General features: G+C 33.1%; 1 protein-coding gene across 1 annotated transcript; it reads right to left on the minus strand.

The window, feature by feature from the left end:
* Positions 1 to 917: 917 nt before the first annotated feature.
* On the minus strand, positions 918 to 5,767 carry LOC127832234 (fibrillin-1-like). Its single transcript, XM_052357541.1, has 5 exons — positions 5,570 to 5,767; positions 4,669 to 4,771; positions 3,276 to 3,451; positions 2,411 to 2,556; positions 918 to 1,694 (listed from the first exon to the last, which is right to left on the minus strand). The coding sequence occupies exons 2-5, from the start codon at positions 4,713 to 4,715 to the stop codon at positions 1,296 to 1,298; spliced, it is 768 nt and encodes a 255-aa protein (XP_052213501.1). The 5' UTR covers positions 4,716 to 4,771; positions 5,570 to 5,767; the 3' UTR covers positions 918 to 1,295.
* Positions 5,768 to 13,688: the final 7,921 nt, after the last annotated feature.

The raw sequence follows: 13,688 nt of genomic DNA on the forward strand, positions 1-13,688 counted from the left end.
CAGACGTGTGATACTTTGGATACGTTTAATGATCGGCATTTCATGTTGTTTCACACTGACAGAACACATATAATAAACTAAGTATATATCTGGAGGAGTGTTTGCTGAATGACAGTATACTCAACAGAAGCAATCGTTTTAATCATGGATTTGCAGTCAAGACCTTCAGTCACTAGGTTCGAAGCATGTAACGAGTATATAATTAAACAAACGTGCAGAATGCTTTTCTGGCCTGAAGTTCTGTTTGGTAAAAAGTTCGTAGGCATGCAACTTTGTATCAATTCATTACAAAATATACAAGAAACTTAATTGCTTTCTCGTTTTACATTATTCCTTATATAAACCGTTATTGATATCATAAATACATCTTGCTCGCGAAAAAACAACTGCGACACATATATATAACCTTTATTTTTTTTCATACAGGAGTATGACGGAAGCGCTAATGTGTACATGTACACTTATTACCAAAACATATCGATACACTGTTATTGCAAAACTCTAGCAACGACCAGCTTTTAGACATGTTTAAAATACCACACACTCTAAAATTATTCAAATTAAGTAAAAACTAAATTTTTTGACACAGGAAACAAATACACGAATATTATAAACACTTTTGTAGATGTTGAAAATATTGTGAACATACATTTTCAAATAGTATGGTATGCACAGCTTGTTTACGATTCGTCAATATACATTCAATACATTTAATGTTTAACACAAATGCTCATAAAAAGCAACAGTTCAAATGCAATACAACTTAACGCTGCAAACATTTAAATGATTAGCATTATACCGTTGTATGTATGTATATGTGTATGATTAATTTCAAATAAATCAATACAGCGATTAAATGTACGACTTGTACACGTGTTAATAAATACTGAATACTTGAATAAATTGTGCATGGGGCATTAGAGCAAAATAAAGTAACAACTTTTTGTAACAATATTGTATTGAAAATACGATTAAAGATGTAATGCATTCTAACTGCACATTTATACATCACAAATTTGCATGTGGTAAATGCATACTAAAGAAAAATGTGTTTTCTTATGCAATGTGCTATATAAAAATATAAATGTGCCTTAAACATGTACTGGCCTTGACCTGTATGAACACGCAATTTAACACTTACACCATGTAAACATATATATACATGAATGTCTAAGATCGGATAACTCCAACTTCATAAACATACTCCTATAAGTACATAAACTGGCATTATACTCCTCGCATACAAGCGCGTTGTCATCAAAGCTTTAATAATTACCTTCTAAGTATTATAATTGTTACAACACGTAAACAAAGAACCTAAACACAGTTTTACCAAGACGGACGTCATGGCCCGATAACGTGACGTCATCGTCCACTGGTAGAGCCTCAATATCAATATGATAGGACATTCCCTTGGACAGCTTTTTATGCTCGGCGTGCAACGAGTTGATCCCGTTTTTCTCTTTGAGGAAGAAAATTACATCGGCTCTGTTAGTGACTGTATAATTTACATTTCCCTGTAGAATGGAAAGCGTTGGGAGTGTTTTGACCAGATCAGTCTTTCTGTCCACGTCCGATAGGTGAACGTAGACTGCCAGTGGTTGGGTGGCGTTAAGATGTTCATTTTCCGTACCCCTGTATTCAAGATGACCATTGGTGTTGCTCTGACGCCTGCTGTGGCGTCGTACGTTGCCCTGAAATAATTGGTAACATACATATGGACACAACACAAATGTAAACAAAACAAAACACTTTAACAAAGCATAATAAACATGAAACAAAGAATAACGAAATAAGAACTAAAAACGTTGTGACTTTAATGAAACAATTAAGCTTCACTAAGAATGGCTGTAAATCTAAATAGTAAGTACCGGAAGTAAGTGTGATATAGCATTTCCTTTTTGTAAGAAGAAATGCAATATTTTTCATTTGGTACGCAGAAAATACAGGAATTTTCACTTAAAACGTAGAGAACTCCAACTGATAACAATTTTGATAAATAATGAGGGTCACGAAACATATTCGAGTTAGAACGTAAAAAAATGAAAAAGTTGCAATTTAAACGTAGAAAAATTCCCTTTTTTTAATGAACACAAAGCAACAATTGCCATTTGAAAAGGAGAAATTGCAATGACATTTTAAACATGTTATAAGGATAAGATACGTTACAGACCGTTGTTTTGTGCATAATGGTTGAGAACCCCAAACAATGAAATAATTCTAGATGATGCATACAAAAATTCCAAGTCTAATCAGAAAGCAACATCAAAACACGTGTCTAACTAATGAGGGAGCACTTTAATATATCATAATACATGTGTTATTGTAATAACTTTGAATACAATCGGAATGCATTATTGTAACATATAATGAAAGTTGTGCTTGAGTTACCTTAGTGGGTCTCACTTACCCTTTGACGTACAGCAGCACGTTTGGTTACCCGCAGTAGTTTCGGACGAAATATATTGGGTGTATGGATATCCTCTACTGTTTCCTCGTTGACATTGTCTCGTATGAGAGACTTACGGGGGGAGGATACTTCATTCTGCACGATACCTGAAAAAGTATCAATGACGATTATGAATAATACATTTACTACGAGTGAGTTTCCGCCATTTGGTAAACAATAATGCGCATTTTTATTTATGCATCATTAACGCATTTCATCCATTCGTTTCATTTATAACATTTATAAGACACATGCTGTGTTTCAATATTTTTCGATATTTAAAGGTATTTTAATGTATATCTAGGATTGACCTTTAACTGCGATCTAGTAACTCTGTGATATTTTGGAGATAACTCAACACTATCGGAAAACACAACAAGCCAGACATTTTGTCCTGAAGCGAATTCTCATCTTACTACTAGAACTTACGTCAAGACAACAATGTTTGATATATTTTGAAGGTTTTACATTGATAGAACAATCATGAACCAAAAGTCAATGAAATATCTAAAATAACTGGTCTGAAGTTTACCGCTGCTCCTTGTGAGGAGCACTTAAATATTCAATTCTTATTATTCACAACACCATGTATTTATGTTTTCTTCACAATACCATGTTTCAATGTTTTCTCGAAACTTGTGTGTACAGTGTTAAATATCAATGACCACGCATTTGTAAAGAGTTTTAATGCGTTTACTCTCAATTGTAATTAGTTTTTTTAGTTTAAAAATTTGTTTCATTCAAATAAGTTTTGTATTAAGCGTATGTGTGTTTATATCAACAGTAGATTTGCAGTAAGTTCGCAAATCTCCTCGGTACCACATACCTCTTTTTGTTCTTTTCGACAATGGCACTTCCAATCGGGCGTCTCCGATGTTACACGAGTAGCAGACCTCGCCCGGGGGAAGCTCCCCGGTCCCCAGGGACGACTCGTCGGGCAGGTTCACGCCGGGAGGGAACATGTTCTTGTACTCAGAGAGAGAGATGGTCTGTATGCAGTGCCTATTGGGTGATAAAACATGCTTTATGGTTTATGTAAGTTAAAGTGGGTATGCACGGTTTTGTCAAATATGTATGAATTTATATAAAATGTGTAAAAAAAACTTATTATACATATATTTCAATATAAATTAAAATAAAAGTTAAGAAGAACATGTGTCAAAAAATGCAAAATAAGCCAGATATTTAATTCAGAAATCGAAAATGTCTGTACAGTCGAATTCGCCAGTATGTATATAATGCATGAACGATGTGAATCTAAATTTTAGTTTTACGGATCATTTTGATTTCCTGCAACGATATCTATTCATACGACACACGAACACTTACTCCGATCCTAATAAAAAAGACGAATGCTTCGGTTATTGTAGAAAAATACGTACGAAATATCTTCGTTACAATCGGCTCGGTGCGCTAATTTGTCTTTGCTGCATTTTATGAAATTCGTCTTCAATGTATAATTTTTCTTGCCTATTATGTGTTATTGTAACATATTTTTATTAATATATTACAACTTAACACATATCAAAATCGTGCATACCCACATTTCTTTTAACGGGAAATACCCACCTATACATACACATGTTTCTTTGGTTTCTGTAATGCAATTGTTTGTTATCTTAAATGATACAACAGTTTGATTTGTGTTGTGTAGATGCACGTTTATATATATTTTCAATGTTGTCATATTTCAGTCTTCAGAGGTTGTAAGAGTTAAAACTATTTTTGTTTTGTGGATGAAACATGTTTGTGATTTGTCTAACACCTATTTTGTTTGATAATTTTCAGTAGATACATCTCTAACTTGAAAGATCTTTCATGCATCGACCATATTTCTGTACATAATAATATAATTAAAACCCATCCCCTAATCTGTTCAATAGATTTCACATATCAACCACTCTACAACACTCAAATTATGTATTTAGTATTCGATTATCGTGAGTTTGTCAGCAAGTTTGCTTCTGCTAAACGTTAAACCTTACAATATATTCAATGAATTATTAATCATTATAAAACTTAAACAAAACCCATTTCATCAAAATATTGATAACGATGTGTGCGTGAAAATGTCGGATGCACACAAGTTGTACACTAAAGTACTTTTAAGACAAAATAGCAACCACATTTATTTAAATTCACTACACTTATAGTAACAACGCTATTATTCTTGTGATAAATAAGCGAGAGGGTGTTATATATATGAGATCCTAATGCACCCTTCGCCAATCAACTGGTAGCCCGGGGGACATCCGCAGGAGTACATCTGGCCAGCCGGGACACATTCGAACACGCAGGGACTTCCGGCGCACACGTCAATCACTGTAAAAAACGTTGCAGCCATTTAAAAGCGATTTTTGCTCGTCTAATACTCTAACAAAATGAGCTTATTAATAAATAATCCTATTACCATATGTCAATGAATTGTATTTGTTTTCCTGTGTTTAATAATAGTGATAACTGGAGTCTAATCTTGTAGTCTAACCGATGAGTCTAGCTATGAAGTCTAACCGTATAATAAGTTACATTTGTTTAAAACAAAAATCAGTATTTCAATATACCCGCAACAAATATGTAAAACGTGTATGCCTCCATAAGTTGCATTTTTAAGACTTTAATGATGACAATTCGACATAATAAGTAAAAATCAATATATTGGTAGAAAGAAAAATCAATATACACTTCAACACCGTTATTTCGAACGCCGATAATCCGAAGTCACCGTTATTTCGAAGTATTTTTCCGGTCCCGAATTTGATTCTTCTTTGTTTAATGTAAAATTTCATTGTTAATCCGAACTTCGTTAAACCGAAAAAATCGTTAATTCGAAGTGATTCTGTCGGTCCCGACAATATAATTCGCACCAAATCATCAATCTTTAATCCGAAGTCAAAGCTGCAAAACGGTAAGCAAAATTTCACACCTTTGTCGTCTGGGCGTGGCGCGTCAAAAGCTGATAATTACTCCTTTGTCGTCTGCGCGTAGACGTTAATTTTATAATGTCGTCAAAAGCCGATAATTACTATTTATGTAGTTTTGCATTCTTTAGTAACAAATTAACGTGCTACATTTGGTCTGAGTAAATGTGGTCCAATGAAATTCATCTTATATAAACTCTACCTTCTGCGAGCAAACACGGGCGAAAGTGAGTGCCTCAATGTCCTTGACACATTGGAGAAATATGTTACACGCGTCCAGTTTAGTGCTGCTAAGTCTAGTGTTCAGAGAGACATCGCGTCTTATTTTCAAAAAATGTTAATACATTTCCGAAAATGTATTCATCTGTATTTACATGTATGACAATTTGTGCTATTCGTTATATTTTATATGTTCTGATAATAAGTGCATATTCATTATATTTAATATGTTCTGTACTCAGAGAACAAACATAAAAAGAGGAACAAGAATCGTTTTATTCCTTCGTTTGTTACAAGTAGAAATCTATTGCCATCTGACTAGTTTACGTTTTTAAGTAAAACAATTATTAATAGTAGCGTGCAACCGAACCATGCGAATTCCACAACGTTTTATTATTACAGAATCAAAGAAGTCGTCAGTCAAATGTTTATTTCGAATTATCGTTAATCCGAAGTTTTTTTAACGGTCCCGACGACTTCGAAATAACGGTGTTGAAGTGTATGGGTAAAGACACTGGCTGGATCTTCCTTTTGGAAAGTGACTATAACTTTAGGCAGTTCTATAATGTATATGGTACTCTCTGGGAATACATTGTCCAAGGTTCAGATAGATATTACCATCACTGTAAGTTTCCTTAATTGATTGCTACCGACTCTTGTATCTGTATAGTTTCATGTTACAAGCCCCTGCGACCTCGACATTTGGTCTACTGACTTTAAAAATCGAAATCCCCCCCCCCCCACACCCGCGTAACCACCATACCCGATCGCACGATATAAATTAGTCAATGCATGTATATTTTACAATAATAAAAAGTACACGGACAACCAATCTTACGGACATGTGAATATTTTACTACGAAGAATATTTAAACTGGCCCCTGTCCTACCTAAACACTGGTCTCTGTACTCCGGGAAACCCTCGGGACACCCACATAAGAAGCCTCCAAAACTATTCTCACACAGGTTCTCGCACTGGCCGTCGGCGCATTCGTCAATATCTGAAAACATGTAGGGATAAATGTATTTAAACTTGTCTTGAACATGTATAGGCTTCTCTGTCCACTTTTGTAGACATTGTATTAAGAAACATCGCAATTCAGTTAGACTTTTCTAGAAATGCGTTGGCATGCTATGTTGTAGTCATCTACAGTATTCGGAAAGCATTGTCGTAAGAGTAATTGTAAATGCAAGGCAAATGTTTCATAACTATTTATTTCGTTTCTATTGGTAACTGGCAACAACATCGAAAACAAAATGGGATCAGCCGTAAGTCCGTGGTTACACAGGTAAACGTTTCTTCTGACTTGAATTAAACGTGTATTCGTATATATTTAGTTACTCACATGTGTATTTATTGTCAATTGGTTCAACATATACATGTACATATACATTCCTTATCGAATCTAGCTTGTACCCCTGGTTAAATATCTGTACATTTTTTCCAGTGGGGCACAGCTTGTTTCCCCAGTTATTTACATATTCATGATTCCCAAGTGGTTTTAGCTTGTTGCCACAATTATGTAGCTATATATTGTTTTCCAGTGGGATCAAGCTTGTATTCCCATTACATACCTTTACATTTCTTTCCAGTGGGATCTAGATAGTAGCCCCGGTTACATACCTATATATTTCTTCCCAGTGGGATCAAGTTGAAGCCCCGGTTACATACCTATACATTTCTAGCCAGTGGGATCAAGCTAGTAGCCCCGGTTACATACCTATACATTTCTTCCCGATGGGATCAAGCTTGTAACCCGGTTACATACCTTTACATTTCTTCCCGGTGGAATCAAGCTTGTAGCCCCGGTTACATACCTATAAATTTCTTCCCGGAGGGATCAAGCTTGTATCCCCGCTTACATACCTATACATTTCTTCCCGGTGGGATCGAGTTTGTAGCCCCGGTTACACACGCACTCGTAACCACCAGGTGTGTTTCTGCACTGGCCATTCGGCGTGCACAAATGAGGTTCAATCAGGCACTCGTTGATATCTGAAAAAAATGCTTCAATTGTATTAGCTGAAATTCGTAATCTCGAAGTCATCGGGAATGCAAGAGCGACTTCGGCATATCCGTAGTTCGACATATTCGAACAAAAAATTTGAGAATCTGATCTTCAATTCTCTGGTTCTAATTAACAATTCTTAAGATACCGTAGTATTAACATTCAGATGCGAAACGCATACAATAAACGTCAAAAACATGGAAATTTCAAATTTTACAAATTTGCAACTTTTGTTATAGGATGCTATAAGAGCGATGTATCGATTGTGATGGTAACCCCCTTTATTTTGATGCGAAAACACACATAATAAACGTCAAAACATGGAAATTTCAAATTTTACAAATTTGCAATTTTTGTATTAAAATGCTATAAGAGCAATGTATCGAGCTTTTCGAGCTGCCATTGAGTTGCATTCATTGCTACACACAAAACAATCATATTTGTACAGTCCCAGACATGCAAATTAATCAAAAATTGAAAAATTGCAAATTTGTAAAATTTGAACTTTGCTTATTTTTGATGCTAAACTTTATTCAGATGCGAAACGCATAGAATAAACGTCAAAACATGGAAATTTCAAACTTTACAAATTTGAAACTTTTGTTTTAGGATGCTAGAAGAGCGATGTATCGATTGTGATGGTAAACCCCTTTATTCTGATGCGAAAACACACATAATAAACGTCAAAAACATGGAAATTTCAAATTTTACAAATTTGCAATTTTTGTATTACGATGCTATAAGAGCAATGTATCGAGCTTTTCGAGCTGTCATTGAGTTGCATTCATTGCTACACACAAAACAATCATATTTGTACAGTCCCAGACATGCACATTAATCAAAAATTGAAAAATTACAAATTTGTAAAATTTGAACTTTGCTTCTTTTTGATGCTAAACTACATTCAGATGCGAAACGCATACAATAAACGTCAAAAACATGGAAATTTCAAATTTTACAAATTTGCAACTTTTGTTATAGGATGCTATAAGAGCGATGTATCGATTGTGATGGTAACCCCCTTTATTTTGATGCGAAAACACACATAATAAACGTCAAAACATGGAAATTTCAAATTTTACAAATTTGCAATTTTTGTATTAAAATGCTATAAGAGCAATGTATCGAGCTTTTCGAGCTGCCATTGAGTTGCATTCATTGCTACACACAAAACAATCATATTTGTACAGTCCCAGACATGCAAATTAATCAAAAATTGAAAAATTGCAAATTTGTAAAATTTGAACTTTGCTTATTTTTGATGCTAAACTTTATTCAGATGCGAAACGCATAGAATAAACGTCAAAACATGGAAATTTCAAACTTTACAAATTTGAAACTTTTGTTTTAGGATGCTAGAAGAGCGATGTATCGATTGTGATGGTAAACCCCTTTATTCTGATGCGAAAACACACATAATAAACGTCAAAAACATGGAAATTTCAAATTTTACAAATTTGCAATTTTTGTATTACGATGCTATAAGAGCAATGTATCGAGCTTTTCGAGCTGTCATTGAGTTGCATTCATTGCTACACACAAAACAATCATATTTGTACAGTCCCAGACATGCACATTAATCAAAAATTGAAAAATTACAAATTTGTAAAATTTGAACTTTGCTTCTTTTTGATGCTAAACTACATTCAGATGCGAAACGCATACAATAAACGTCAAAAACATGGAAATTTCAAATTTTACAAATTTGCAACTTTTGTTATAGGATGCTATAAGAGCGATGTATCGATTGTGATGGTAACCCCCTTTATTTTGATGCGAAAACACACATAATAAACGTCAAAACATGGAAATTTCAAATTTTACAAATTTGCAATTTTTGTATTAAAATGCTATAAGAGCAATGTATCGAGCTTTTCGAGCTGCCATTGAGTTGCATTCATTGCTACACACAAAACAATCATATTTGTACAGTCCCAGACATGCAAATTAATCAAAAATTGAAAAATTGCAAATTTGTAAAATTTGAACTTTGCTTATTTTTGATGCTAAACTTTATTCAGATGCGAAACGCATAGAATAAACGTCAAAACATGGAAATTTCAAACTTTACAAATTTGAAACTTTTGTTTTAGGATGCTAGAAGAGCGATGTATCGATTGTGATGGTAAACCCCTTTATTCTGATGCGAAAACACACATAATAAACGTCAAAAACATGGAAATTTCAAATTTTACAAATTTGCAATTTTTGTATTACGATGCTATAAGAGCAATGTATCGAGCTTTTCGAGCTGTCATTGAGTTGCATTCATTGCTACACACAAAACAATCATATTTGTACAGTCCCAGACATGCACATTAATCAAAAATTGAAAAATTACAAATTTGTAAAATTTGAACTTTGCTTCTTTTTGATGCTAAACTACATTCAGATGCGAAACGCATACAATAAACGTCAAAAACATGGAAATTTCAAATTTTACAAATTTGCAACTTTTGTTATAGGATGCTATAAGAGCGATGTATCGATTGTGATGGTAACCCCCTTTATTTTGATGCGAAAACACACATAATAAACGTCAAAACATGGAAATTTCAAATTTTACAAATTTGCAATTTTTGTATTAAAATGCTATAAGAGCAATGTATCGAGCTTTTCGAGCTGCCATTGAGTTGCATTCATTGCTACACACAAAACAATCATATTTGTACAGTCCCAGACATGCAAATTAATCAAAAATTGAAAAATTGCAAATTTGTAAAATTTGAACTTTGCTTATTTTTGATGCTAAACTTTATTCAGATGCGAAACGCATAGAATAAACGTCAAAACATGGAAATTTCAAACTTTACAAATTTGAAACTTTTGTTTTAGGATGCTAGAAGAGCGATGTATCGATTGTGATGGTAAACCCCTTTATTCTGATGCGAAAACACACATAATAAACGTCAAAAACATGGAAATTTCAAATTTTACAAATTTGCAATTTTTGTATTACGATGCTATAAGAGCAATGTATCGAGCTTTTCGAGCTGTCATTGAGTTGCATTCATTGCTACACACAAAACAATCATATTTGTACAGTCCCAGACATGCACATTAATCAAAAATTGAAAAATTACAAATTTGTAAAATTTGAACTTTGCTTCTTTTTGATGCTAAACTACATTCAGATGCGAAACGCATACAATAAACGTCAAAAACATGGAAATTTCAAATTTTACAAATTTGCAACTTTTGTTATAGGATGCTATAAGAGCGATGTATCGATTGTGATGGTAACCCCCTTTATTTTGATGCGAAAACACACATAATAAACGTCAAAACATGGAAATTTCAAATTTTACAAATTTGCAATTTTTGTATTAAAATGCTATAAGAGCAATGTATCGAGCTTTTCGAGCTGCCATTGAGTTGCATTCATTGCTACACACAAAACAATCATATTTGTACAGTCCCAGACATGCAAATTAATCAAAAATTGAAAAATTGCAAATTTGTAAAATTTGAACTTTGCTTATTTTTGATGCTAAACTTTATTCAGATGCGAAACGCATAGAATAAACGTCAAAACATGGAAATTTCAAACTTTACAAATTTGAAACTTTTGTTTTAGGATGCTAGAAGAGCGATGTATCGATTGTGATGGTAAACCCCTTTATTCTGATGCGAAAACACACATAATAAACGTCAAAAACATGGAAATTTCAAATTTTACAAATTTGCAATTTTTGTATTACGATGCTATAAGAGCAATGTATCGAGCTTTTCGAGCTGTCATTGAGTTGCATTCATTGCTACACACAAAACAATCATATTTGTACAGTCCCAGACATGCACATTAATCAAAAATTGAAAAATTACAAATTTGTAAAATTTGAACTTTGCTTCTTTTTGATGCTAAACTACATTCAGATGCGAAACGCATACAATAAACGTCAAAAACATGGAAATTTCAAATTTTACAAATTTGCAACTTTTGTTATAGGATGCTATAAGAGCGATGTATCGATTGTGATGGTAACCCCCTTTATTTTGATGCGAAAACACACATAATAAACGTCAAAACATGGAAATTTCAAATTTTACAAATTTGCAATTTTTGTATTAAAATGCTATAAGAGCAATGTATCGAGCTTTTCGAGCTGCCATTGAGTTGCATTCATTGCTACACACAAAACAATCATATTTGTACAGTCCCAGACATGCAAATTAATCAAAAATTGAAAAATTGCAAATTTGTAAAATTTGAACTTTGCTTATTTTTGATGCTAAACTTTATTCAGATGCGAAACGCATAGAATAAACGTCAAAACATGGAAATTTCAAACTTTACAAATTTGAAACTTTTGTTTTAGGATGCTAGAAGAGCGATGTATCGATTGTGATGGTAAACCCCTTTATTCTGATGCGAAAACACACATAATAAACGTCAAAAACATGGAAATTTCAAATTTTACAAATTTGCAATTTTTGTATTACGATGCTATAAGAGCAATGTATCGAGCTTTTCGAGCTGTCATTGAGTTGCATTCATTGCTACACACAAAACAATCATATTTGTACAGTCCCAGACATGCACATTAATCAAAAATTGAAAAATTACAAATTTGTAAAATTTGAACTTTGCTTCTTTTTGATGCTAAACTACATTCAGATGCGAAACGCATACAATAAACGTCAAAAACATGGAAATTTCAAATTTTACAAATTTGCAACTTTTGTTATAGGATGCTATAAGAGCGATGTATCGATTGTGATGGTAACCCCCTTTATTTTGATGCGAAAACACACATAATAAACGTCAAAACATGGAAATTTCAAATTTTACAAATTTGCAATTTTTGTATTAAAATGCTATAAGAGCAATGTATCGAGCTTTTCGAGCTGCCATTGAGTTGCATTCATTGCTACACACAAAACAATCATATTTGTACAGTCCCAGACATGCAAATTAATCAAAAATTGAAAAATTGCAAATTTGTAAAATTTGAACTTTGCTTATTTTTGATGCTAAACTTTATTCAGATGCGAAACGCATAGAATAAACGTCAAAACATGGAAATTTCAAACTTTACAAATTTGAAACTTTTGTTTTAGGATGCTAGAAGAGCGATGTATCGATTGTGATGGTAAACCCCTTTATTCTGATGCGAAAACACACATAATAAACGTCAAAAACATGGAAATTTCAAATTTTACAAATTTGCAATTTTTGTATTACGATGCTATAAGAGCAATGTATCGAGCTTTTCGAGCTGTCATTGAGTTGCATTCATTGCTACACACAAAACAATCATATTTGTACAGTCCCAGACATGCACATTAATCAAAAATTGAAAAATTACAAATTTGTAAAATTTGAACTTTGCTTCTTTTTGATGCTAAACTACATTCAGATGCGAAACGCATACAATAAACGTCAAAAACATGGAAATTTCAAATTTTACAAATTTGCAACTTTTGTTATAGGATGCTATAAGAGCGATGTATCGATTGTGATGGTAACCCCCTTTATTTTGATGCGAAAACACACATAATAAACGTCAAAACATGGAAATTTCAAATTTTACAAATTTGCAATTTTTGTATTAAAATGCTATAAGAGCAATGTATCGAGCTTTTCGAGCTGCCATTGAGTTGCATTCATTGCTACACACAAAACAATCATATTTGTACAGTCCCAGACATGCAAATTAATCAAAAATTGAAAAATTGCAAATTTGTAAAATTTGAACTTTGCTTATTTTTGATGCTAAACTTTATTCAGATGCGAAACGCATAGAATAAACGTCAAAACATGGAAATTTCAAACTTTACAAATTTGAAACTTTTGTTTTAGGATGCTAGAAGAGCGATGTATCGATTGTGATGGTAAACCCCTTTATTCTGATGCGAAAACACACATAATAAACGTCAAAAACATGGAAATTTCAAATTTTACAAATTTGCAATTTTTGTATTACGATGCTATAAGAGCAATGTATCGAGCTTTTCGAGCTGTCATTGAGTTGCATTCATTGCTACACACAAAACAATCATATTTGTACAGTCCCAGACATGCACATTAATCAAAAATTGAAAAATTACAAATTTGTAAAATTTGAACTTTGCTTCTTTTTGATGCTAAAC

This window comes from Dreissena polymorpha, chromosome 5, assembly GCF_020536995.1.
Source record: "Dreissena polymorpha isolate Duluth1 chromosome 5, UMN_Dpol_1.0, whole genome shotgun sequence".
Lineage (NCBI taxonomy): Eukaryota > Metazoa > Mollusca > Bivalvia > Myida > Dreissenidae > Dreissena > Dreissena polymorpha.

Bases quoted from the DNA above. Each gene is read 5' to 3' on its own strand.
- LOC127832234 (XM_052357541.1), bottom strand. From the start codon at position 4,715: ATGTACTCCTGCGGATGTCCCCCGGGCTACCAGTTGATTGGCGAAGG. The intron at 3,452-4,668 runs GTGCATTAGGAT...ATCACCCAATAG, and splicing joins TACCAGTTGATTGGCGAAGG to GCACTGCATACAGACCATCT. The intron at 1,695-2,410 runs GTAAGTGAGACC...CAATTATTTCAG, and splicing joins GTGCTGCTGTACGTCAAAGG to GGCAACGTACGACGCCACAG.